Source organism: Falco naumanni, chromosome 4 (genome assembly GCF_017639655.2).
Source record: "Falco naumanni isolate bFalNau1 chromosome 4, bFalNau1.pat, whole genome shotgun sequence".
NCBI classification, from domain to species: domain Eukaryota; kingdom Metazoa; phylum Chordata; class Aves; order Falconiformes; family Falconidae; genus Falco; species Falco naumanni.
In genome coordinates, this window is record NC_054057.1 from 67,908,269 (window position 1) to 67,935,331 (window position 27,063).

At 42.5% G+C, this 27,063-nt stretch overlaps 1 protein-coding gene across 2 annotated transcripts; it reads right to left on the bottom strand.

Annotated features, from left to right (window-relative positions):
- Positions 1 to 244: 244 nt before the first annotated feature.
- SPPL2B (signal peptide peptidase like 2B) lies at positions 245 to 27,063 on the bottom strand. 2 transcript variants are annotated; one of them, XM_040592730.1, is made up of 16 exons: positions 26,910 to 27,063; positions 16,708 to 16,827; positions 14,445 to 14,627; positions 13,696 to 13,785; positions 13,214 to 13,353; positions 12,231 to 12,373; positions 11,280 to 11,376; positions 11,002 to 11,118; positions 9,984 to 10,065; positions 9,115 to 9,189; positions 8,921 to 8,983; positions 7,273 to 7,372; positions 6,225 to 6,302; positions 3,850 to 4,010; positions 2,582 to 2,865; positions 245 to 1,951 (listed from the first exon to the last, which is right to left on the bottom strand). In XM_040592730.1, the coding sequence occupies exons 1-16, from the start codon at positions 26,964 to 26,966 to the stop codon at positions 1,927 to 1,929; spliced, it is 1,815 nt and encodes a 604-aa protein (XP_040448664.1). In that variant the 5' UTR covers positions 26,967 to 27,063; the 3' UTR covers positions 245 to 1,926. The 2 variants fall into 2 exon arrangements, with proteins under 2 accessions (XP_040448664.1, XP_040448666.1); XM_040592732.1 differs by lacking the exon at positions 245 to 1,951 and having other exon boundaries at positions 2,762 to 2,865; positions 3,782 to 4,010.

Below are 27,063 nucleotides of genomic sequence, written 5' to 3' on the forward strand. Positions count from 1 at the left end.
GTACAGTACTGGAACAGCCAGAGTACGGAGCTCACCGCCACGTCACGTACCCCAACTGGAGATATTGCATTGAGTAGCTATTGTTTCTTTTCTTTGTTGTTTGGGGAAAATCAAAACAAACCAACAAACATCACCACACTTAAAAATAGATGGAAAACCGCCGGGAACATCAGGTGGAGCCCGTGCTCCAAGCAGCCCTGCCTAGAATGCAGCGTGAACAAAGCAACTGGTAAATGCTTACGAGTTAAATGGTACGGATTCTTCCATTTTAATTGAGTTATAAACAATTTGAGAAATAAACTGTTTCCTAACCCACGACATATGAGAACAAATGTTAAAATACACTTTCAAGTAGATGATAAAACTTTTTGCTTCATCATCAGAAAGCTACTGGCTTTTAAGTATATAAAAAGCTATTCCAAATAACATTATGACTAAAAGACAATCAAGGCAAAGAACAATAGAACTTTGAGTCAGTCTCCAAACTTTTTTTTTTGCTATTTGTCAAGTTCATTTTTTAAACACATTAAGATTGTTTTCTTAATTTAATATACATACTTATACAATGGCTTAAATTAAGGCATAATCCAGCTGGCTCAAGTTTTCAGTAAAATGTCTCTGTTGCTTTTTAGAAGTAGTAATTCTGTTCAGATTACTGCTGGCAAAAGTAACACAGTCCATTAAAAAGGAGATTGAAAAACAGATCTCTGATAGTAGTACTATCTTCCATTAGGGTGATTTGTAAATTAAATGTAGCGCAAACCTTTGGACTCAGGAAGCCTTTCCAGAAACTCACCACTAAAGCAACTTACCAGACAGGGCTTGAGGCTTTAAGCAGAAGCTGGTAAAACTCTGAAGCTATAGTGTGGTTTTACAGAAAGCCTTTGACATTCCAGAGAAAAAAAAAAATACTATCCACCCAACGTGAAACAGATCAAACCACAAGTTACCATCCAAAAAGACCCCACAGGGCAAACTTTTGGAAGACCTAGCCAAAAAGACGGTGGCTAAAATTTAACAGACATTAAAAGAGAGCCCTTCAGAATCCAACTCGAGATGCCAACTGGAGACTCTTAATTTAAAAGCATTGCCTCTGATCTTGTCACTACGATGATACCTTTGTAAATGACATTGTGGGCTCTCAAATACTATGAAGAGTATTTCTTCCACGCAATTTGGAATCATATTCTAGGATCCTAGAATATTTCCATTTTCTATTTCAGTTTTAATGTAAAGTGAGGCTTTCTGGGATTGCAGTTTGTAGAACAGACACCTTTGATAAAGCCATATGTTTGTAGATGGAATAAATAATATGCAAATCACATCAACCCTCTGTGTGTACTAAAGTTGATGCATAAAAGACTCACCATGTTATACAAGAAAATGCACAATTTCAGGAATAGAAAGTAAGTCCAGCTGCACCCCAGAAAGTTGTAAATTCACAAATTTAGTCCTTCATAATGTTGTGTAGCAAGAGGTGCAAAATAGTAGGCTGGATCACAGCCTCATTCAGACCCCAACAGGCCATGCCTTGGCTACTCGGGACACGGACAGGACAGGACTGAGGCAGTTGATGTGTTACTGAGCAGCAAGGAGCTTTAAATCATGACTGACTATAGCACCCTACATGCTCCCTTGGGGATGAAAACACTGGATTATTTCCTTCGGAACGTGAAATTACCATTATATACCTTAAACCAATCAGAAGTAGAAGCTAAAACCCCAAATAAATGGATTACTTTACTTTAACATTTTCCCAATGAAAGTATTGCCTATTCAGCTTGGTATAGCGCTGCTACTATTTTCTTACCTATTTGACTCGTATGTTATTTCTAAAACATTAAACATTCTTAATATGCTTAATATACGCGTCTCATACGAGTGCTCAGAAAGCTTCCTGCGGCTCTGTCCATCCTGCCTTTTAAACTAGACTAGTAGCCAATACAGGTACCTGGAAGTAAAAACAAAGACAAAAAAGTCAAGAGATGCATTTAATGCACCACGATAGTATAAATCCTTTCAGAGGCGGGTAATTTAACCACGCTCTGCATTTCCTGAATGTCAGTTTATGCTAAAGCATTCCCTTGTAGCAATGGCTTTGACAAGTAGGGAAAAGTAAAGTAAAAGGTGACAATAGGGAAAGTGCTATAAAAAAAAAAATATTACATTTCTCTCGACTTAAGCATTGGAGCAGACTTGTTCAATGCTTGTCCTCTCTGTTAACCTACACTATGCTAAAGCAGCAAAATAGCCACACGAGCACAGAGTACTGTGTAAATAAAGACTCTTAATACTAGCCCGGTATAACAAAAACGGAACGGCCAAAGGCATTCACTAATAAAATGATCATTGAAATCCATACATCAGAACCCTTGTAGAGCACCATTATTTCAGGAAGATGTTTGAAGTGTATAGCTGTACCGAAGCTAGAGGCAGAACATTCGTCGTTGGATTTGATGATCAGACTCCCAGTGAGGTTTCTCAATGAACGCAAACACTACTAAACCAGTCCTAAATACATACTGGTTTTCTATGGATATGTTTGTGAGGGAAAACAAGGAGTTCTTATCCCATCGCTTACTCCAGCTGGTTTTGCTCTGCATTGAGGCAGTTGCTTTCATGGTCGTCCTTATCCTGCCCAGCTGGTTCCTCGCTCTGTGCAATAGAAATTTCCGACTGGTCCATCTTTGCATCAGGATCAGCCAGCTCCTCCGCAGCCGAGGCGGCGTCGCGCAGCTCCTTCACATGGAGGGTAGGGTTGGTCATTTGCTCTGGGCTGGGCTGAGAGCCTGCTGCGTTGCTGTCTTTGGGAGGCTCGGGGCAGTTGACAGGAGCTACCACCAAGGGAGGCTGAGGTAGGTCTTTCTGCAAAGGGAAGGGCACAGTCAGAACGATGGAAAGCCAGGATTGCCGTCCCCAGATATCAGGAGCGATGGCCACACAAAATGAAGATTAAAGGGCCGTCATCCCCGTGATCATTCTCCAGCACTGGACACATGCATACAGTTACCCTGTCTTTGTCTTTATCGTAAACAAGGGGATTTTTTCTTCCAGAAATGTGTTTAATTGCCTTCTGCCTGATCGTTCCTCGCCGATTGCAGATGCGTTCTGCTGATCACGCAGGAACAGGCGACCGGCACTCGGGCACCGCATCACTCTCCTGTGCCCACCTTGAATATCGGTGTACAACAACCGGCAACTTGCCCACCACATTTCAGATGATCTCAAATATTTTCCCAACAATTAAATTCAGTTCTCTAGAGGAAAGTTCCGAAGGTTTTCACAAATAGTTGAGTAACGAAAAAAACCCACCTCACTGGGGGGAACCTCTAGCTTGATAATTTGTCCTTAAAGTAATTATTTAAAATCTATAACCATGCATCACGACAATTTCTATGTCACTTAATGTCACTTGTACCACAGTGAAACAAAGTGATAATTTGCTATATTGAACTAGATTTCTACCTTCATAAGCAGTAGGTTATGAAAAAAATATGCAAAAAAATATTTTCAGGATATATTTTATATAACATTATAAACTATTGTATTTTATATACTATTTTACTACTACTACTTTCAACAGAGATTAAATGAGTAAAATGATGGCAAAATCAAGAAGAACAGACAAAGTCTACTTTACTTTTCACTAGCCAGTTTAAGTGGCTGTAAACACTAAAAAAGAAAACCTTACCGAGGCAAAAAAAGTATGTAAAAAAAGCAAACAATCAGCAAAACGAAAATCTTTGGTTTTGTTTGATAATACTGCAATATTTTACTCAACTTTAATTCTAGTTAGGTTTTTATAATATTAGTATTTCTTGAAGACACTCATATCAAACTGGTATTCACCGCAAAGCCGCTGCCCGTCCAGAACATTGCGAGCTCCTTTCTCCAAAGAGCCACAGCAAAGCTCGTGAGAAGAGTGCAGGGCACCAAGTAGAGGAGAGCCGGCTGGCCCTTCTGCATCAATGCCAAGGCAACAAAGGTCACAAGAAGGCCTATGCCATATGCTGGAAGGAAACAAAAGCAGAAAAACCCCAATTATTCAGATAGAGCTCTGCTCAGGAACAACTCCATCGTCTAGATGAGCATCGTAGCAGGAAGTTTTTTCAAGTAATATGTAAAGCAACATCTCCAGAATTTTTTTCAGCGTGTATTTTTTTTTACAAGCATTGTATACACAACGTGACCTTGGAGTGGTGCTTTGCTAAAGAGATGCTCCAGTCTTTCTGGTGATAATAAGATGTGAAAGTCATGTGGTTGGCCCAATGTATACTGTGCAATTAAATCCTTACCTTAAGTCATTTCAGAAAGGTAAAATAAACAAATGAAATACTGTGCCTCATATTGTATTTATGAATTCAACAAAACACAGACAATTAGGTCGACCATTGTAACACACGCTTCGTGTCTGGCTTGGCTTTGGCTGTTTCTTACTACCCTGCAGCACCACTAAAAAAAAAGCTAACTGTATGTTATGATTTGTTATTCCTATTACATTTCTGCATATATTCTGCAAAAATCACTAAGTAGAACATAAGCAGCTGGGATCTGATACTGTAATTAATTTCAATTACACTTTCAGAACACTGAAGCTAAACCCAACTGATTTTTATTCAGGAAGATGATGTAGAAAGATATTGAGGTGCTGGAGCATGTCCAAAGGTAATCAGTGAAGCTGGCAAAGGGTCTAGAGAACAAGGAGAGAAAGGAGGTTCAGGGAGACCTTACTGCCTGAAAGGAGGGTGCGGGAGGTGGGTGCTGGTCTCTTCTCCCAGGTAACAAGAGATAGGATGAGAGGAAACGGCCTCAAGTTGTGCCAGGGGAGGTTTAGATTGGATATTAGGAAAAATTTCTTCACCAACAGGGCTGTCGAGCACTGGAACAGGCTGCTGAGGGAAGTAGTGGGGTCACCACCCCTGGAGGTATCTAAAAGCCATGTAGATGTGCTGTTTAGGGGTACAGTTTAGTGGTGGACTTGGTAGTGTTAGGTTATGGTTAGGCTCGACCTTAAGGGTCCTTTCCAACTTACATGATTCTATGATCAGAATATTCAATGCCTTTCTACAGTTCTTCAAAAATGTTTTTTTTCAGGGAACACTATGTTAGTGAGAATTCCTTGTATCTAGTTGAAGTATTTCTTCTTGTGACTTCAATCCATTGCCTCACATCTTATCCCTAAAAGAAGTCTGTCTCTGTTTTCTCTGCACCCTCTCACATGAGGATGCGGACAGCAACCGAATCTCCTTTTTCCCTTCTCTTCTTTTAAAATCACATGCTCCAGCCCTCAGCCTCCATTGGATTTACCCCAGTATGTCAGTGTCTGTCTTGCACCAGGTTAAGACTTGGTCTTCACTGCTAAATCGAGGGCAATAATCACTTCCCTCACACTGCTGGCCCAGTTTTGCTCCGTGTGTGGTTAGTTTTCATTGCTGCAATAACTGCTGACTCTTCATGGATACAACCATTTCTGTAAACGCGTTTTGAAAGTACCAGGTAAGACAACAGTTTTGTTTGTGTATATACAAGAGGAATTGGGACACTGAAATAAAGGCATCTCTCTAACCCTGCTGTAGGTGTCCAAGGACCTAGCTATTTTTTCAAACGAATTTCAAAAGCAGTTTTTCATGAAAATTTTTCATGACAGTAGCTGCAAGCATCTTAAGTCTCCGCTAGCATAAATACTTTGTAACAAAGCCAACAGCAATCTGTAAGACTCTATTCACCAGTCATCTTTTAAGTCCATGTCATGTACCTCTGTGGGTTCTACAAACTAGAGAAGAAAACTAATTTTGAGGTGTTACAGCCCTCATAGTACAATTCATTGCCACGGATTTTTAGAATACACAAAAAGTTAAGAACAAAGCCAAAGGAAAATATCCCTGAACCTGAATTCTCATGTGCAATAAACTCAAAGATTCACGAAGCAAGAAACCAGAGTAGCTCATTTTGCATCCAGGCAGTGCAGAGGTAAGTGTTACAGCGAGACAAACCAGGGGAACGAGAAGCTCCCCTTCTATGCAGCGGACAAAACCGCTCAGGAAAATGACAACAGATAACTTGGTGATGGAAGGCTTAGCCTCGAAAGTACTTTGCTAAAATATTTCTGTTTAATAATAAAAGGTGAACAAAGAAATGAAACTGTAATATGAGGCAGATGGTATGCTAAAGGGAGCGACTCGTGTAGGTGTTGTGTTCAGGTGTCACCAAACTGTTCCACCTACCTATTGTGCAGGCAACAAAATAGACTCTGGACGACTGCACCTGAATATCGAATCTATGGCAATAGGCTACCAGCAAGCCTAGGGAAGGAAAGAACAATTACAACATGCTTTCAACCCCTTCATGCATTAAGGTACACAAAGCCATCAAAATATCTAGAAATTTTTAAGATTTTTTTTTTTTCAACACTTACTTGGGCACCCCGGTGTTTAAGTACCATGACAGCATCCTTCAGGAGGCTGCGCGGCTTACAAAACTGTTATATGATAGCACAAGCCCAGTACAGCAGAAACACTCTAATAATAAAATTAATATCTACAAATGCACAGATCCTAGATACAAAATGTCATCCCATCCCTAACAAACAGTTGTTAAAATACAGTGTTCGCAAGAGTAAGGGTAAGTTCATCCCTTCCAGCTCCTAGGAAAGACAGCAGGAATTTATGGTTAATGCCTCTGCTTATTACAGGTCGGGGGAGGAGGGGACATGAACAGGGATGACTCAGTTCATATTTCCCAAAATACAAAAAAAATAAACAAATGATTTCTCAGAAGAAACCTGAAAGCCAGAAGACACATACTTGTTACCACCTGCAGTGGTGTCAGGAATACCTTGACATCCTACCTGCAGTCAAATTTGAGAGCAGGTGTGGTGGGAACACTGGCTGTCGTGTGAGTAACACAATTATGAAGCTTTGAGCGGTCAGTTACATGTGTACTCAGATCATCTGCAAATGGACAAATAATTTCCTCTATCACTACACTACTAAACATGTTTTATACTATTAAATTAGTTGCTAAATCAACTCCTGAGGTTTCTCTACTTTTCGTGACATCGCTGCATGTGAAACTGAACCGTAAGATTAATGTGCATTTAATTTCTTACAGAAAAAGTGAATAGTGCAGGGAAAAAAAGAAGATAAAAGCTATACTTATTTATCAGGTTCACAGTAGTCAAACCAAACTTCCCACCTGAAGCAGAAGTGCAAGAGAAATAACTAATATGACAGTGCAACAAGTAAAATTCTTAACATGCTAAACAAGAAATACCTGGAACTAAAATGTCTCCAAATCCCAGGAGAGAAAAAGGCCTGTCACACAGCGCCAGCGGTGAGGAGTTCAGGCGTGGAACCTTCAGGACCATCGGGAGCTTGGAACGAGACACACACACCTTAGAAAAGCTCTTTTCTCGACATACTGACACCATCTTTATGTTGTCATATTTATATACATATATATATATATATATTTATGTTACCAGAACTTGTTTCTGTTGTACTGAAACTGCAGACTCCAAATAAAGCAAAATTATCTTTTTTTACATTATAGACCCTTATGTTTAAACTATTTTATTAATATTACTCACAACTAACAAAATGTATTTATCTTTTCTTATGTTACAGACCCTTACGTTTAAAGTCTTTATTAATATTACTCACAACTAACGAAACGTATTTAAGATAGGACTGACAAAATACTTCCTGAAAACAAACAGCCAAGGCAACTCCACGTGACCGTCATCTCAAAACACTCTTATGAACTGCAAGTCCTCACATGCAATAGGGTAGGAACGTAAAGAATTTATGTAAGCAGCCACATGTGTAAGAAATAACTGTTAATGTTTCATTCTACTGGTTGCAATAAAAGTCTCACAAGAGTAAAGACTTGAATAATTTAAAAAAGGGATTTTTCATATAACTGTAAAGACTTTTTCTCCCCCACTGTTCCTACTTATTATATAATTTGCAACGTTGAGGCACAGGATGGCAAGGTTCATTGCCAGCATGTATCCTCTTTAATACAGTACATTAGAGAAGCTTTATTTTCCTTTTTCTCTATTCTGGCACTAACGTAAGGAAAATTTTATCTACTTATACTATCCTTATTTTTTTATATAATTCATTCTGTGCATGAAACTGAAACTAAAGGGATACAAAAGACAAGAAGTTAAAAAAATTAGTATGCATGATATAGATGGATCCATCCGTAGATCATCCTGCAAACAACCGTTGTCTTTACTATTTTCCCACGTGACAGTATTACATTCGTTGCTGGAAAGAGACTCAACATCCTTAAATTAACAAAACCAGTTTTCCTACAGATTTGTTTCTTATTTGGTTTGCACCCTGTCTCTACAGTCTCCTACACCTCCTGTACTCCCCTCCCTGAGTCAGCCCCGCCACGCTGTGCAGTCCTGCTCACACAGCTGGCAGCGGCTGAGTGGTACAGAACCACTGAACACCAACTTCGGGTTTTCTTTCTGTCTCCAATTTGTCTTTCTCTCCTTTGCCTCAGCTTTTCATAAAGCAATTAGCAGAACAGGAGAGGAGGGGGAAGAGACAGACCGTTCAGATAGGTTTTATCTCTTTAGGTAAAAAGGAATATGCTTCATTAGTGGTCAGTTATATTTACAAATGTGGTCCCATGTTGTTGTGGAGCTGAGCTAACCAGTTTCCTGACACTGAAACCCTTTCAAAGCAAGATAAAGGAAGACCAAAGCTGTTGTGATGAACCACGAAGTCTGCTTTGCTCCCTGCGTTTGGTGTAGATTTCCAGAGAGCTCAGGAGTGCTTGTTTCCACATTAAGTTCTTTTCAGACTGGCATCTCCCTTTCAGCTTTTGTGGTCTTTGAATTTTAGAGAAGTTGAAAACGTAATAGCTGGAAGTTAGTGCCACGTTTTCAGACTACATACAGTACCTTTTCATGAGTGGCAGAATCAGATGGGCCCGCAGCCACCTCCACCATTATACTCTCCCCAGTCTAAAGAAAAAAGGGGAAAATTGTAAATCAGCACTTCACTCAGCAGGTCTGGGATCAGTTAGGAACACAGAGAAGCAGGTCATTCCGCTTTACTCTGTGAACAGCGGGCACTAGAGGAGTACTTCACTTACCTTTGTTAGAAAAGGTGTGATAAATACAAAGAATACATCATACACAAAAAGAACCAGGAGGAGCAAGGTACAACCCTGAAGGGAGAGACAAGATACTTGGTATTTACACACTGTGCATTAGTAAACAGCAAAGAATTAATAATTAGCAACTTAAGACTATTCAAGGTAAAAGCTAACTAGGAATAAAACAAGTCACCCAAGTATTTTTCTTAATTCCTAAATATTTCAGATGGAGGAATTGGGTCTCATGCACCATATAAAAGAAAGTAATTCTCAGGCACAAAATGACATGTCAGTCCTAAAACTCTGTATCTCGTAAAATCTGGAAACTGTAATTTCCATTTGTTAGGAAACATTAAGGAGTTCTGCATTTTCTCTGGAGGATGCTAGACATAGCTTGAAACAATACCCACTGGCCCACCTGTACAGGGAAAAAAATATATAGGTGAAGATAACTTGAAACAGAGTCTGAAGAGCCACCTAAGGGGTAACTAAATGACTAACACCGATTTTTATCTTACGATAATAAGTAAGTTCTGGAAGTTTTAAAAAAACGCCAGTATGACGCATCAATTGTGTGTCAAATTTGGAAAACTAAACCAAACCAAAAAAACAACAAAACTAAAAAAAAAATACCCAAAAAACCAGAAGTGAGTGTGCGGTCACCACACTACAAAACTTTAAGTTATCAAACACCATGCATAAAAATCATATGCCATTTATTGGTCTTCACTATACTAATTAAATCACTATTCCAAGTTACCTATGAATGGAAGCGCATTTCCAAGCCAATGTGCTCTAAGTGGCTCCTCTGTTCAACTACGTACAGGCAAACATTCTCTCTTTTTATGTCCGTGTAACTTTCTTACCTTAAATGTAGGCAGGCGAATGGTTTTCAACATGTAAAGACAGAAAGCGATTCCTAAAGCATCTTGCAGAACCCAGGCCCACCTAAGGAAGAAAGAGGGGAACATTTTTGCAGGAAAACTGTAGGACAGCCAGACCAAGCCTTGTCCTCACTAAGGACCTCCTCGTGCCTAAAAACTTTATTAAAAGTACTTGCTTGAAAGCAGCACGGTTGTCAGCATGGCTTCACAAATAGGAAGTTGTGCTGGATCAACCTGATAATCTTCTACGATGAAATGACTGGCGTGATAGGGGAGGGAAGAGCAGGGGGATGCTGCCTGTCTAGACTTCAGGAAGGATTTCCACTGAGAATCTCCCAGAAAATCCTCACAGAGAAACCGATGAAGTACAGGTTGGATGAGTAAACGGTGAGGTGGGATGAAAACGGGCTGAACAAGGTTCAGCGGGTACCAAAGTAAGAAGTGCTGGGGTCCTCTGGCCTGTGTGTACGTGTACACCCTCTTGTGCTGCGGGATGCCTACAGCTGGGGCTGCTTGGATGTGTTTTGCAAGTGAGGGATAGAAGCAGCGATGCTCTTTGCTTTACTCTTGATAGCGAGGATGAGAGGAGTAGGATTTGAGACACAAAACACGAATTTTTCCCTAAAATTGCAAAGGTCTGGATGCAGATGAGCGATTACATTGTTGTGATCAACACCTGAGCGCTTCTGATGGGGCTCCCTGCAGGAGGCATTCAGGTCCACTCCAGCTTTGAGACAGAAAATGGATTTCCTAGTCCTAAATATCCCAGGTTGGAACAGCTCTATAGTACTTCTGTACTCCTCAGTCGGACACTTATTTCTCTAAAAGGTGTTTCAGAGTTGATGCTTCCTGGATTTATGAGTTCTGTCAGTGAACGAGCCATGGAAAATGGACCCCGCAAAGGCAATAACAGGCATTCAAGGCACTTCTACTGATACCACTTACTTATAGTATAAAGCATGTCACAATTTCTAGCACAGAAACTAAGATACACACTTACTGATCTTCATTTCTGAAGATTCCCCAGACTACGCTGACAGAGATACAAAATACCGCCAGCAGTAACATCCGGACCTGCGGACGCTTGTGAAAATAAGGCAAGTTGTTGTCTGGGATTCTGAAAATGAAACACACCAAAGCTACAGTTGTCTTATGTAGTTACCCTCCTCCTTTGATAGACATTTTGAAGTATGCAAACCAAATTGTAACTCCCACACCCTACCCAACATTATAAAACAAATGAATTTTGCCTGTTAAAAAGTTAGAATCGCCACATACCTACACTTTCCCAAGGGGAATCTTCTTACAAAGGGAGACAGACAACTGTAGAGACCAATTGAGGCAGCCAGGCAGAATATTCCTATGATAACATAGACTGAGAAACAACAAGTAGTAAGTCCAAGCAGGTTAAGGTAAGAGAGGCTTCTTTTCATATCTCAGCTGAATAAAGAACAGACAATCAAAAAGCTTGAATGAGAAATAAGGCTTATGTTTCACCAGCGAGGGTTAAATTTAGGGACTTCAAATGATTTTTGATTAGATTTATGCTCTTTAAGTAGCTAATTCTAGCTCATTTTTACTCAGGTGTACTTTATGCAACAGCTACTTCAACAAATCAAAACCTCTGTGCTTATATTCTTAAAGTCAGTAATTAAATTGTAAGCCTAAAAGGCAATTTATGGTGAAGTGTTTATCGTCTCGTTACATGTGAGCACAAGGGAACTCTTAAAATTACTCAGTAGCAAAATTAATACATACAGATGGGCTGCATCTTTCATAACTTTCTCAGAAATACGACGATGGAAGTTACAGCGCATTAGGCTCTCATGTTCATTCGTCAATCAATTTGATAAGTAATCAGTATATAAAGATAAGAAAATTGATCCTGGATCCCATAACTAACTTCAAATTGAACAATAATAGAAAGATGGGTATAGGTTTGAGAACACCTTTGGCAAAAAATAGAAGGTGGAAGACGTTAAGTCTGTATCTACTTAATAGGTTTTAACATTTGAAAGCAGCTCTGTGATCACCTAATTCAACCTCACTAGAAGCAGGTATAGAAATCTACTCAGTGAGCCTTCTTACAGGGTTTAAATCGTATTGGGATGAAGAAACATGGCAGAATACAGCTGTTTCATAATTATTTTCACAGTAAAAATGTTCTCTACATGATGGCAGCCTTGCAACATTGAAGATATATCAATACAAATACAACTTTAAGAGTACCTAAGTGGTCATAGAAGAAATAAAGCAGGACCAGCATCGAGCAGCACATCACTACAAAGACACAGATCATTATCGGAGTCACATCAACTGTTTCATCATCATGTTTCTCTGCCCCATCGTCACGTTTGTGCTTCATGTACCGCCTGAAAGAGTAACATGGCTATTATCAGTCCACTCCTTCTGATATAAAATATAAAAAGGCACTGAACCTTCAGTGAGAACTGCATCAGGCTGGAAAACATGACACACCGCCAGTGCCTGCACTGATTTCCACTCAAGTCAGTGGAACTCCACATTTTACATGCAAGTAGGTACATCAGATATAATACAACACATAAAAGAGTAAGTGCTGTATTAATTTATCAAAAGTGCTATTTTCCACTCACTAAGAACTCAACATAATCCCGTAAATTACTGCAGAATAATTTGCTGACTTCAGACAAAATCCTGAAGTCAGGTTGTGTATATACAAAGTATATGTTAGAAACAAGCACGGCACAGACTACCTCCTCCCCTGCAACTCTGCTTACTGGCAAAAAGTAACCACAAAATTTCAACAAAATATTAACAATAAACATAGTACATGTTATAGCCTTCTAATCAGCTGGTTTTGCACTACACTAGTTAAAAATTTTTTTACTATTTTTTTTACAAAATATTTTTATGGTGAATTTTTGCAAAAGCCCTAATAGGAAGCCTATTACCATCCCATTTTACTTCTGAGCTTTCCAAACGTTTGGCTTTTTGACAAGGCAAAATATTAAACCATTCTACATGAAAATGATACTCTAATACATACAGTAACAAAGCCAATACAAGGCTCAGGGCCCTTCAAAAGTCACCCCAGCATTTCTCCATTCTGGTTAAATAGACAGTCTCCAACCCCCATTAGCAGACCTACCAGGTGATCTTTAGATAAATACCACTTTTTTTTTCCTGTATAAAATACAAGAAAACAGACATACTACATTCCAGTTACTCACTTTTTCACATCTCTGCTTCCTGCCCAGTAGCCTCCGATTGCAACAGTCCCCACAGCCATGACAAATATAATCACCATGTTATAGTCGAGCACCGGCTCGTTTGGTGCATACATGGCCCCTTTCACGGAGCTGCCGAAACTCTGTGGAGGTAAGTACAAGCTATTCAGAGTTCCAAAAAGCTGCCTAAGCAAAGGTTCAGTTACTTAGTGCAACCCCAGAATGAAGCTTTATTATTAATACTTAAGAGCAATCTATTGGCTCTACTATTAGTGATATTTATTTACAGCACCAGGCTCCATTTTGATTTTATTCCAAAGACGACAAATGACTTCCCAAAAGAGTTACATTTTTTTTTCAAAACATATTAATACAATCTTCATGAGTACAACTCTCTACAGATTCAAAGCTCTTAAGATGGACTTCAAATACTGTTGAACAGCGATTCATTTAAACGATACCAGAGCATTTAGTATCAAGTTTACCTTGCCGATATCTAACATATCGGTGTAGCTGAGCAGCGCCACAGGAATATCAATCTCTTCATACTGACTCCTGTTACCCCCAGGGGGAACCTGGAAGACAGTTCAGCCCAGATAAGAATATAAACATTGCAAATACTCCAAAAAGGTTCAAGTTCTGTTTCTGTTAATTGGGAAAATATTCTAGAAAGGACAGTAAAATCTCAAAGTCAAAATGTATACTTGTTTCCAGTGAACAGTAAGTCATTAAAGACTGTAACAGCAAAATGCAGCAACCAAACTTCAAGCAGTATCTTTTGCACGTCAGGGTCGTTGTTTTATGACTGATGTGCCTCTAGTATTATCTACGATACTCAAAACTACTGGTTTTACAAAACATACGCTGGTAATGCTCTAGCTGAATCTAAAGCACTAGATTCACCGTGCTTAGATCTCACTGAAGGCAGTAATAGGAGTCAAGAACCCAACCTCCTCCTCTGATTCCAGTATCTCACGTGACATAAGGATCATTCTGAGCCCTTGCCTTGGATGGTACATGGGCTCTACGCAGCACTCTTCCTACTACAAGCACCTCCTCTTTGCACTAGTCCTTCCTTCGGATGTATTATTTCCACACGCTATACAATGTACGCTCATGCATAAACACACACTATTTCAAAGAGGAGCATGAAAGATCAGCAGTGAGCACTGAAGACAAGACAGGATCTAACATCAGAGGAGCACCAGCAATACAGAAAGACAAAAAGACTTACCAGTCTCTCTCTACTAACAATCAGCAGCCCACGAGCTCCGTTTATCTGAGCAAGCCTCACTTTCTCATAGAAGGTACAATTCCCTCGCATCACCATGGGGATTTGGTTATTAAATCCCCCATCAGGTATGTCAGAAGGAGAACACAAAACAGATGCTGTCAGGTCCTGCAGTTGCAAGAGTGACTGAAAAGAAAGAAATTAGTTAAATACATATATCTATATAAAATAAAAGAAGTCAAAAGCAGGAACCACAGAGTTCCCAAAGGGCAATTTAGAACTTTCAAGTAATGGAATGATAGACTATTCCCAGAGGAACTTGAAAGCTGGAACAGTGCCACACTCTCTACCATGTAGGGTCCTGCCTGGCTTCACCTTATTGAACAGAATTCTGCTGGTAAAAAAATCTGGGTTATGATCTGCACTTGCATTTGTTTTCTTTAGCACTGTTGCCGTTCTGATGCACACATCCAGGGTGTAGGAGGAGGACAGTGAAGTGTTATAATTGCTAGGGTGGCACAGAGCGGGCAGGCTGAGATGACTGAGGGGATGAACAGCTAGAAACACAACCACAGGCTAGGGTAAAGTACAAAAGCATAGGCAACAAAAATAAACTTCCATTTTGAAACCAAATGTATCCAGTTAACTGAGGGTTTGGATCCTAAGCACCTGGATACTGGATTCTAAAGCTGCTTCTCCCACTGCTTGCCATTCAAAGACGTTTCAGGCCTGCCCCAATTCTTTAGTTTTGGCGCTCAGGCCCAAAGACATCTACTCTGGTATGTTTACACAGGAACAGTCCAAAAACACTTTAAGGTTTTAGAAATAACACCGATGCAAATTGTTCCTTGCAAAACCTAAACAACATGAAGCATCTTTGCTCAGTTGCTTTTGCAAGTCACCTGAAAAATGCAATTCTACACCCAGTAACTGATTCTTGGTGTGTGCTGTGCTAACAGAAGCAGGTCACAGCCCCGCTCTTGCTAGGAGCGGAGCTGTTAGGTTTGAGAAGTCTCAGGGTAAATTTTTAACCTGAAAAGCTGACACATGTAACACTTTTTTGTTAGAGATCCACAGGCACATGACACAATAGCTGTAATAACTGACTCTGCTGTTTCAGGAGGGAAAGGTAAGGGTCAAGCTGTCAGCAGCCCTAATCTTATTCAGGAAATTGCTGTTGCCAACTGGCTCCCACTTTAGAGGCAGTAAAATGTCTCTGCACACACTCCCTGGTTGTCCAGGTTTCAGGAAAGCTTATCAGCTCTATCAGAGCAGAACACACGCAGAGCGGGCCCAGGCTGGTGTATGGCATAGCCACGGTGAACAAACCGTACGGCTTGAGGGAAGGAGGAGGGAGAACGTGAAAGAAGGGAAAGGCAGAGGGGGAGCTGAGGAAGGAGACGTTGATAGGCATGGCATATAGCACAGGCGACCCAAGTGCTCTCTGGAAGGCAGGGCAGAACCCGCCGAATGCTCCACCTTCAGTTCAGTGCAGGTTACTCCGGACTGTAGCAGCTCCTGCAGAGCTACTGAAATGTGTCTCCAGTGAGTTTTTACGTGACTGGTTGAACCAAAATGTCCACAGTACCATCCCCAGCTCTCACAAATCCTAAAGTCTTGACACACGGCAAAGCAGCTGCAGCTTCTGAGCTATCCCTGTGTCCAGGGAGAAACCTGCAGTTGTAATAAACCCACCACAGGTGATTAAGACTTGATTATATGTTGATAAGGAATATTAATAATTCTGTGTAGCGCTCCACTGGCAGATTAAGGAATACAACTAATAAAATGAACAGAGTATCAGTCATCTTCCCCAGTTAGTACCTCATTCAAAGTGTATTTGCTGAATTCATCATTCAGTGATAGTAACTTTCTCATGGAATAGAGCAAAGAATTCACTTGATTGTCAGCTCATACAGCTTTGGATAATGCAGAAAGCTTGACACAGTTTGCGACTACTTATTCTTACGCTCAACAGAACTATGAACCACTGAGAAAGCACTAAAGGTCACAGTTCAGTATATTAACAAGGCCACGTGGCATCTTTTTGTATCATACTGACATACAAAAACTCCTTTCCAACCACAGGTAGTTGCCATTTTCATTTAATTGATCGTGTTGTGCAAAAGGAAGGTTTTTGCTTTGAAGCAGAAATAGCGAAGTAGTTGCTTCAAATTCTGCTAATCCAAGTTAGAAATCAGAAGTTTCCTGTAAGCAAAGGCATTCCTGAATACATTCTTCTGTCATTGCTTGGCTGGGTACTTACAGCTTTACCCAAATCATGTGGCAAATGGGCCCACTGAGAGTTGAAGAGGATACAATAGTCTTTTCCTTTGCTGCTCCCCTTCTCTGAAAGGACATGTACCATCCCATACTCGCAGTAGACCTGAAAAGGTAACAAAAATTTCACTACAAGAATTTTGGGTCACGTGAAATAGCAGAAGTGATGGGTGTAACTTGCTGTTGACTCACCTGCTGTGCATTTTAAAGTAAAACAAAAGATTCTACAAAAGTTTCCATATCTCTGCGGGGAGTACAGTGGAATTTGTTATTATTTCCATCACACATCAAAGACTTCAGATACATTAGGCAGATCCCCTCCTACACAGCAACTGGTCAAAGAATTACATGAAACCTCATCAAATGCTACTGGATGTGTTTAAAAAAAACCAAAAACCAAACACAACCAAAACCCCCCCAACAACCCAGCTAGAATGGTGCATATGTGTATATAGCCAGAGCAATATAAGGAAGCTAGACTACTGCAGAACAGGTAAGAGACCAGCAGTACTGCATCCAGCTCTGGGGTCCTCAACACAAGAAGGACACGGAGCTGCTGGAGCGATCACAAAGATGATCAGAGGGCTGGAGCCCCTCTCCAGGGGCTGCGCTGTTCAGCCTGGAGAAGAAAAGGCTCCAAGGAGACTTTATAAGCAGCTTGCCAGTACCCGAAGGGGCTTTTTACAAAGACACATAGGGATAGGAAAAGGGGGAATGGCTTGAAACTGAAAGAGGGAAGATTTAGATCAGGTATAAGGAAGAAATTATTCCCTGTGAGTGTGGCAAGGTGCCGGCACAGGGTGCCCAGAGCAGCTGTGGGTGCCCCATCTCTGGCAGAGCTCAAGGCCAGGCTGGATGGGGCTGGGGGCAGCCTGGGCTGGGGGGAGGGGTCCCTGCCCATGGCAGGGGGCTGGAACCGGATGATCTTTAAAGTCCCTTCCAACCCAAACCATTGTATGAGTCCATAATAAGAGGCCTGGCCACTGCCAACTCCTGAAAGTACCAATCAATTCCAGGTTCACATTGCTCCAAAAATCAGCCCAGCCTTGGACACTCCTGCTGTAGGTCTGTGTGCTGGTTTTGACTGGGGCAGTGTTAATTTGCTTCACCGTAGCTCGTACGGGCTATGTCTGGATTTGTGCCGCAAGCAGCGCTGATGATACAGGCACGTGTTCACCATCGCTGAGCGGTGCTTACAGAGCCAAGGGCTTTGCTGCTCCCCACCCCACACCACCCACGAGCAGGCTGGGGGGCACAAGGAGTTGGGAGGGGACACAGCCAGGAGAGCTGACCCCAACCGACCCAAGGGATATTCCATACAGGTGATGTCATGATAGAGCTGGGGGAAAGGGGGACATTCAGAGTGACGGTGTTTTGTCTCCCCAGCTGTCACCTGCAACAGAGCCCTGCTGTCCTGGGGATAGCTGAACACCTGCCTGACCGTGGGAAGTGGTGAATGAATTCCTTGTTTTGCTTTGCATGCACACGTGGCTTTTACTTTACTTCTTAAACTGTCTTTATCTCAATCCCTGAGTTTTCTGACTTTTACCCTTCCGATTCTCTCCCCCATCCCACCAGGGGAGGACACATGGAGTGAGCAAGCGGCTGTGCGGTGCTAAGGTGCTGGCTGGGGATAAACCACAATTGTCTGACAAGACCACACATCACCATTGGCTGTCTTTTTACATCCTAGGTAGCACACATCAGTTCACAACACTACATACTGCACATACGTTTCACTGCTTCAGTGTCCAGCAGTCACTGCTGTCAAAACTCCAACAATATTTGCTACAAGTAGTGAAGATTATACAGCTAAGAGTTATAACTAAAGGCCTCTACTTGGTCTGGCTGGGACAGAGCTGATTTTCTTCACAGCAGCTGGGATGGTGCTGCATTTTAGATTTGTGACCAAAACAAAGCTGATAAACTGATGTTTTAGCTGTTGCTGAACGGTGTTTGCACGGTGTCGAGGTCTTCTCTCTTTCTCACTCTGTCCCCCAGGAAGAATGGGGGGTGCACAAGAGGTTGGGAGGGGACACAACCAGGCAGATGGCTAAATAAAGAGACATTCCATGCCATATAATGTCATGCTCAGCAAAGAAAAGTGAAAAGAGGGGTTTTTTTAAGGAGGTTGGACATCCTTTGCTCAGGAACTGGCTGAGCATTGGTCTACCTGCGGGAGGTGGCAAGTTACTGCATCACATGTTTTGGTTTCTTTCTTCTACTTCTCCTTTGCTTATTCAACAATTTTTATCCCAACCCACACATTTTCTGGCTTTTACTCTTCCTGTCTTCTTCGCTGCCTCACTGGGGATCAGAGGGGAGGTGGGCAAGTGGCGGTGTCACACTTAGCTGCCTACCAGGGTTAACCCACAAGGTCATAGAGGCAGATGTGACAGCTTCACTCCCCTGGTTTATAGGTAAAATCCCTTAACTTGAGTAATGAATCATGAGCTCTGGCCACCTTGAACTTGACATTCAGCCTCTGGAACAGAGCTGAGTTCTGGTGGAAGGACCATCTGAACCCTACAGGCTGCAATCCTGAGCTGAAAAACTAGGAACGCTACAAAGCTGAGTGTGCACATCACACATAGTCACATACTGGGTTTCAAATATAACAACCTGGCCTACCATTCTTCACTTAAAGCTCTCTTAAAACTATTACTAATTCCTCAAAGCTTCAAAAAGTACAAAAAAAGTAAATAAAAAGACTCCACACAAAGCCTGAGTCTTCACTCAATCAAGGCATGCTTGTGGTGCAAGTTCTTCCCAGTTGACACACAGCCTGGCTCCAAGCTGGAGCTCCATCAGCTTTACTGCAGCTGCCTCCGCACTAGGAACGGCCCATGGAAGCAAAAATAATCCTAGTGGGCTTCAACATGAAAACATCACAATTCTCCTGAAGAACTCCAGGAAAGTGAAGTAAGAGAATCCAGATCCTGTAGGCATTTAGACAAAGAGAACAAGGACTGCAGAGAAAAGTAAACATAGGAACATACAGCAAATATACCAGTTTAAGGCATCTTCTCCATCGTGACACAGCACACGCAGTCTGTTTATTCAGCTTAGCGTCCACCTAACCACAAAAAGTGCTCCTTTTAACACAAATATTTCCAGCTTCCCACCCCTTCAAAGTAATACATAGCAAACATAGTATTTTCCTTAATATTTGGGTTACATCAGACTGTATCAGCCCATTTTCCAGCAAAACTGAGAGACCTAGGGGTGTTTCACCTATAGGGTGACTGGTCACCACAAGTAGGTACTAGCAAACACTTCCTTATGACAGTTATTCACCAATCTTCTCTTCATGATGAGCCCTGTTCGTTGAAGTGTCTCCTCCCCTCCTTCCCTTCCTCGCGTTTAATAACACAACTTTGTGAGTACCAGATACATTCCTCATCTTCCACCTGAAAAGCCAGACATAAAATGCTTCGAGACCATAGCTAGAACCTGCAAAAGTAAATATTTTTGTGGAATTGATGCACTTGCCTGCTTGTACGTCAGGCTCCAGTAGGTATTTACCCAGGCAACCAGAAATCAGGAAGACAAACAAAGCAACCATGGAAATATGTGCAACTTCCCTACCACTCGTGGTGGTTTTATTTAACTTTAATTAGTGATGACTTCATTTTCAGATTAACTGAACCAAAATAACTGTAAACCCTCCCCGCCCTTGGAAGCTGTTGAGGAAACACAAAGTATATCATGAGGTGTACTGTTACTGCTCTTGCAGCCTAAGGGCTCTGATACAAATCCTTCCTCCCATTTCTAAGTAGTAAACGGGTACCCAGTGTTGCTTCACTCTGACTATGAGGTCTTCTCCTTGCTGGAACAAGGCTGCATCCAGAATTTAATTCAGCATCACCCAAGTCACCGTTAAATTCTACGGGATACTTCTATGCTCTTCCGAGCAGCAGCGATGGGGTTGCAGGCACCATCTCCGCTAATTATAAAAGTGTACATTTAAGAACTCTTTCTTCCATGCAAAATACCGAACGGCAGCTCCTTGGTACCAAGCCTGCTCACGTGGATCCTGTGACCCATCTGGTCAGGCCTGAACACCACTACGGTAAAAATTTAATTTAAGATTAAGATCCAACCGTTGCACAGTTGCTGCAGAAAGCTTTAAATGCTTCAGATAAAAGAAAAACAAAAGAAATGCTCAGAAAGCAGGACAAAACTTTTGAGGGTTGTTTCTGGGTTTTTTTCTTTTCTTTTAAAATTCAATTATACAAAGAGATCAATGCTTCTTTTTGAAGGAGTGTCTTGCTGAACTTTAATTACTGCTTCAGAACCTCACAGTCCTCCTACAGAGCAACTTCCATGCTTAAGTAGCACTGTGTGGTAATAGACTATAAAAAGATAATGCTGAGAGCAAATGCAAATTATATCTGTTCTTTAGCTTCATATGAGCTATTAGATACTCCAGAAAAAATTGACCAACTATTAAGCGCAGCATTCTCAAAATACTACTTTAGCTCAGTGATTTGGGAATCCAGTGTTTTCAAGGAATAGTTACATTGTCTAGTGATGTTGTTAATGTCACTAGATTCTTACTATCATTTCTGTGTTCCAAGAGCATTTGCTTCCTATTGTAAGGGGAAGTTTCTCCATTTTATTGGCATTTTAACTGAGAACTCTCAATAATCCTTAATAGCACTTAGCACTTTGAAATTTGTTTCAAAAATAATGATATCTGAAGCAGGTACAATAACTGACCTGCCCCTCACCTTAAGCAGTCACACATTTTGTTTCTGGAGGAGCCACTGTCCCTTCATTAGTGACCCCAGGACACGGGATGGGTGGAGACCATCAGTTCACCACTACCAGCAGGTTCCAAAAAATAAAAATCCAAGCCAACAACCCTAAAAAAACCCTAAAACAAACTCCCTCACCCCCATTTAACTATCTTATCTTTTCTACCACCTCCCTTCATGTCCTACGGTCCTCTACCCCCAGACCCAACTCCTCCCTTCCCGATCTTCCTTGTCTCTTTCTCCTGTCCAGCATCCTTAATCAAAACTGAAGTCATTGAACATGTTTAATTGCACTATTGCTTACATTTAGTTTTAGCCAAGCAAATCACTTTGTGCCTACCAGAACAGGTGAAACCTTGTTCCGGAGAGAAACGGTACCATCCCTAACCATTGCCGCTACTGAGTCAGACAGTTGTGCCAGACTGGGATGTCAACATCTAGTCTAACATTCATAAGCTGAAGGGACTAATTATTATATAATTACACAGTTACACTTTTAAAAATACATCTTACGCATTTGTTTCTCCAGGTAGCAGCTGAGGTAACAGGCTAAAGATGACCGGAGGCAGCAACAAAGTTGTGTCTTAACACATTTGTTCAAAAGCCCATTAAAAGAACCCATCGTTCTCATTACTCCCTCTATTTCAAACCCTCTACACAAAGGTTACTCTGAACCCCTAGGACAGACTCAGGGTAAAAAGATGCATTTTGGAACACTTCAAGGAATTGTCCTTTAAATAAAAACAATCTCCATCCTGCCTGGAGGATAAACGATGTCATTCCACTGCAAGAGGTCAGCCAAGCAGCAAAGAAACGTCCTCCTAAAAACATACGGGAGGTACAGACCCTTATATTTAGCTCCTTTGTATCTAACTGGTCTTTGATAGCTCACGCAGCAACTTTTTTTTTTATAACATTCGTTATAAGCGCTGTTCACACAAAGGGCTCTAAAATCTATTGCACTGTCCTGAAGCGTGCTGGGCACAGCAGGTCACACTGTTTATTTCAGTGCAGATTAAAGCCACTTGAGCAAAGTGCAAGTTTACAAGATACAGCTGTTTGTGGAGGAAGGGAGACACTATTGTGCATATGCAGTGAGGAAATAAATGCCTTGGTGGACTTTTTAATTTCAGCTACCCAGCCGTAGCACCTAAAACCCTTTCAGCAAAAGGAAGAAGTATTGAAAAATAATCCATTATCTTGAATTTTACTTTCAAGAGTGACAAGCCACAGAGATCCAAATACAGACACAGGCAGAAGACAGAACAAAGGTGTTTCCTGCTTATTGTTACAGGATCTGACTGGGCTTTAAAAAAGAAATAATCAAGTAGCTCCGTTCTGAATATTACATGTACAACTGCCTCCAAAACCTTCAGGCAGTTTTGCAGGAGCCACCTGCCTGTAACTGAACAGCTTTATGCATCCGGGAGACAATCAACCTATACAGGTAAAAGCTTTACATTTATAAGATATAAGCTACACATCTTTAAAACAAGAGAATACGTACAGGGTCTGATGCCACATTTCCATTTAAATAACCATTACTAACTAGGCAATAATCCCCAAATGGCTCACTGAAGACAGTAATAAACAATTATGCTTTCTAAACAATTTAATGGATGTTCTTTAAAGAAATATTGAGTAAAAGGTTCCCAACGTGAAATGCTCAAAACATTTCAGAAGCTGTGTGTTTTTGTGTGCCAAAAGATAAGTAAAAATCAAGAATGAGAGTAATTAAAGGGAATACACCCAGGGCTAAAACCTGAAGAGGGTGCACAGAGTTTTAGAAAGCCTGTGGAGAACAGAGTCCACGGACAACGTGGATTAACAGGCATTTTTACAAAGCAGTTATCACTTAGCATCAAAGCATAGTTCTGAAATCTGTTAACAGCCACTACAAATTTCTTCTTATCCTCCCATCTAAGCATAGCCATAAGCATCAGAGTGTTTTACTTCAGTACCAAAGGGCTTTGATGCTTCCAGTTTTGTTTGTATGTCACTCGGTACCAGACAACAAAAGCAAGTTCAAAGCAGTGCAGCTGATGCACTGGGATGGCGGCAACATTGATGATAGTTCCTAGAGATCATCCCATATTCTAGATTAACCCGTGAGAAAATGTAATCTCCTGCGCAGATCCTATACAGTGTTCCTACAGCTCCCAAGGGCTCTTTTCCAAGTGTTCAGATATCAAGCCCAGCCTTTTTCAAACACTGACAGAAAAAGAGCAACCTGTCCTGACAATTAGGGGTTTTATGATACTTGCCTCCTACAGTACATATAATTTAGAAAGCGCTACAATGAGCTTCAGTGGGAATGGGCCGCTTAGCCTCAAACAGCAGAAGCAACGTCTCCCAGTTAAGCAGGGAATTATCCATATTCTCTGTACGGACAAGAAGAGAGCATTTGTATTTAAACATCGTTACCAACCAAGCATCCCTACTCACTAACAGCGCCATGTCACAAGCCAGACCTCCCCAAACCTGGAAATCTGCTAGAATCATAGCTTTATGAAGACTGTTGCATCATTAACACAAAGCAAAGCATTTTATATAAAACTCCAAATCAAGGAACAGGTTTTCACACAACAGAAGCCTAAAGTCTGAGGGCACAGCTTAACAGGCAGCTGAGCCAGTGTAACTGTCTGTGGCATTAGAATGGCAAACTTGTTCCCTCTGAACCTAATCAGACCCTTCCACAGTTTATTTAATGCATTAAGAAAGCAGAACACTCCCCAGGGGTTTTTTTGTTTTGTTTTTTTTTTTGGGGGGGGTGTTGTTGCTGGGTTTGTTTGCTTGTTTTTGTCACGTTGGTGAATTAGCACGGCTCAGAGACGAGCACTGGGGTTTGCAGGTTCAGTGATGGAAGAAGGTGGAGAGGAGGAATTCCACTCACCCGTATTTCAAGAAACTGCAACGGGAGCAAATGAGCCAACCTAGTGGGTCATTCTTGTTTGTTCCTCCCTACCTCTGTCTTAAAACGCACTTGGATGCCTCACTTTTCCCACTTTCATTAGCTCTATCAGGTGATCTGGTCACCTGAATCTCCTTGCAGGAGGAACGAACAAGCTCTTACCCCATGTATCCCACAAGCCACACAGCGGAGCTCCTAAAAGCTGGGCTGCATTCTTTCCCGTGAACTGCACTGATCAATTTGAAGACCGTCAATGGCAGACAGCAAATTTGCACACAAAGAAAACACTCCTTCAACCAGCACTGCCCAGCAGAGAGAGTTTCATAATCACAATGCAACAATTCCACGAGACCACGAAGTTGTCAACCACCACCTTAATCCAGAATTTCAGACAGTGCTTTCAGCTCTTTGGCCCGACATCATAGGGTGCTCTGACTTTAAATACAGAAACCATCACCTCAATTCAATATTCTGCAGAAAGCCAGTATAGTGAAGACCAGGGAGATCCAACACCACTTGCTGCAGATCACGTTACTCTATTCGTCATTAGTCAAAGGCTCAGGTATACCCACTATTGTTACAGGAAAACTAGGAGGTAGCAATGACACGAAGGAGCGGTTAGAATGAGAGGGAAGTTAAACAAAAAGCGAGGACTCGGACACCAAGCAAGATCTAAGCGCAGATTACTTGGATCTGTAAGATCACACCCCTCTTTAGGTGTCCCCAAATAAAGGCCCAGATTCGGGAGAGCCACGCTTCGCTGGCCAAGCTGTTCCTTCTCCCTGTATAAATCACAGTGCAGAAGCAAATGCGGAGACTACCTCCCCCTGCCCCAGGGGAAAAAAAAAGAATCCTATTATCTTATCTCAAAGAGGAAGACAAAGTTATATTTTAAATATGCCCAACAGCACTAAGACAAGGCTACGATGAGTCCAGCTGGTGCTGAGCAAATGCACACCACAGCTTGTCTGACAGCTGTCAGCTTTGTCCCCCAGAACAACCCTACCCATCAGCCACTGTACGTACCCTGCGATGTACTACCTAAAACCATACCGACAAGTGTGAGTACAAGAGATGTAGAAGTGTCGCAAAATACAAAGTATTCAAATACATTTTAAATGAGCCAGCTTGGCTAACAGCAATGTATTTATTAGCAGTATAGGGCAAAGTTTTTGCTGCTGCAGCAGGGCTGGTTCGGCACTGGCCAGCCTGTTCAAAGCTTGCTCAGGCTATTCCACTGCACAGCCTACATGACTTGCTTACAGCAAGGAAATGTGCTGCAATGCACGGAGCTGAAGCCAAGATCTCCAAGGATCCACCAAGGGACTACCTCACCTCCTGTCCTTCCACACCGCGATGTGCTCGCCCTTTCCAAATTGATGGATCAAACGGACTCCGTGCCAGTCTTTGACCCATTCTTCTATCTGATTAATTTGTGGGGCTTGTGCTGGCACTAGCAGTCTGCTTGAAGCATTAATAGGGATGCCAAAATGCACACGGCACGTGGGGAGTAAAGAAGGGATGATGCAGGAAAAGATGATGGAGGAGAAGAAAAAAGGGATGATGCAAAAAAATCAAAAAGAAGTTAACTGGTAACCAGAGCATGCTGTAACGAATGATCACTAGGGATCGGTAAGGGAGGCAGGTACAGAAGAGGGGAAACTAGACTGTCATGGTAAGATGTTAACACCAATACTCAAGCAGACACAGCCCCTTTCAAATAACCTGACAGTTAAGAACTTTAAATAACACTTCAACATTTTTGGACACAAAAAACTTGAGCTTCAAATACAAAAGCTGCACACCAGGCAACGCAATAGCTAAAATCCCACTTGCTACTGTACCAGGATTGCATGCCGCGCTCGTCACACCCTCACAAATTCATCCCACCGCACTTATAGTGTCATAAATAACCAGAGTGCAAGACTCGGGACAAGCTACGGGGGTCAGGTTCAGCAGCAACCCCTTCTCCTCTGCTGGCTGCCTCTTCTGAGCGCCTCTGTCACTTGGCAGGGCCCCACGGCCCCCGGCCGGCCCCGCCGCCGGGACCCCAGCCCCAGCCCCCCGCCGGCCTGCCCTGCACACCCGAACCGCGGCGCTGCCCGGGGGAGGCTGCCGGCCTGGCGGAGTCCCGCCGCTGGAAGCGCTGTGAGGCGCAGCTGTCCGTTAGGGCAAGAAGAAAAGAACCCGAACAGCGCGCCCCTCCCCCCCGCCTTGAGCAGACACGCCGTAAACCGCGGAGGCCGCACACCAGCGGCGGGGCGCAGCCCCCCGCACGGCCAGTGCCGTTTCCTCTCCCCCGGAGCGGCTCGGCCCTCCGCAGCCGGCGGGCAGCCCCCCCACCACACGGCGCCTACAGCTGCCACCGCTGCCGGCCGCAAAAGGCTCCGCAAACACCGTCCGAGCGAGGCCGCAGGCCCGGCCGGGGCCCCGGGACCAGCGTGGGGCCAGCGCCCAGCCCTGCCCACCACCGCTCCCCCCACCCCGCGGGGTCCCAGGGCCGCTGCAGTCGCTCACCTGCGGTAGCAGCTGCAGCAGCAACCAGAGGCGGAGCCGGGCCCGCCACGCCGCCATCCCGGGCCCGCCGCGCCGCCAGCCGCTTTCTTTCCAACCGGGCCGGGCCGGGCCCCTTCCGCACCGGGTAACCCAGCAACCTGCCCCGGAAGTCCCG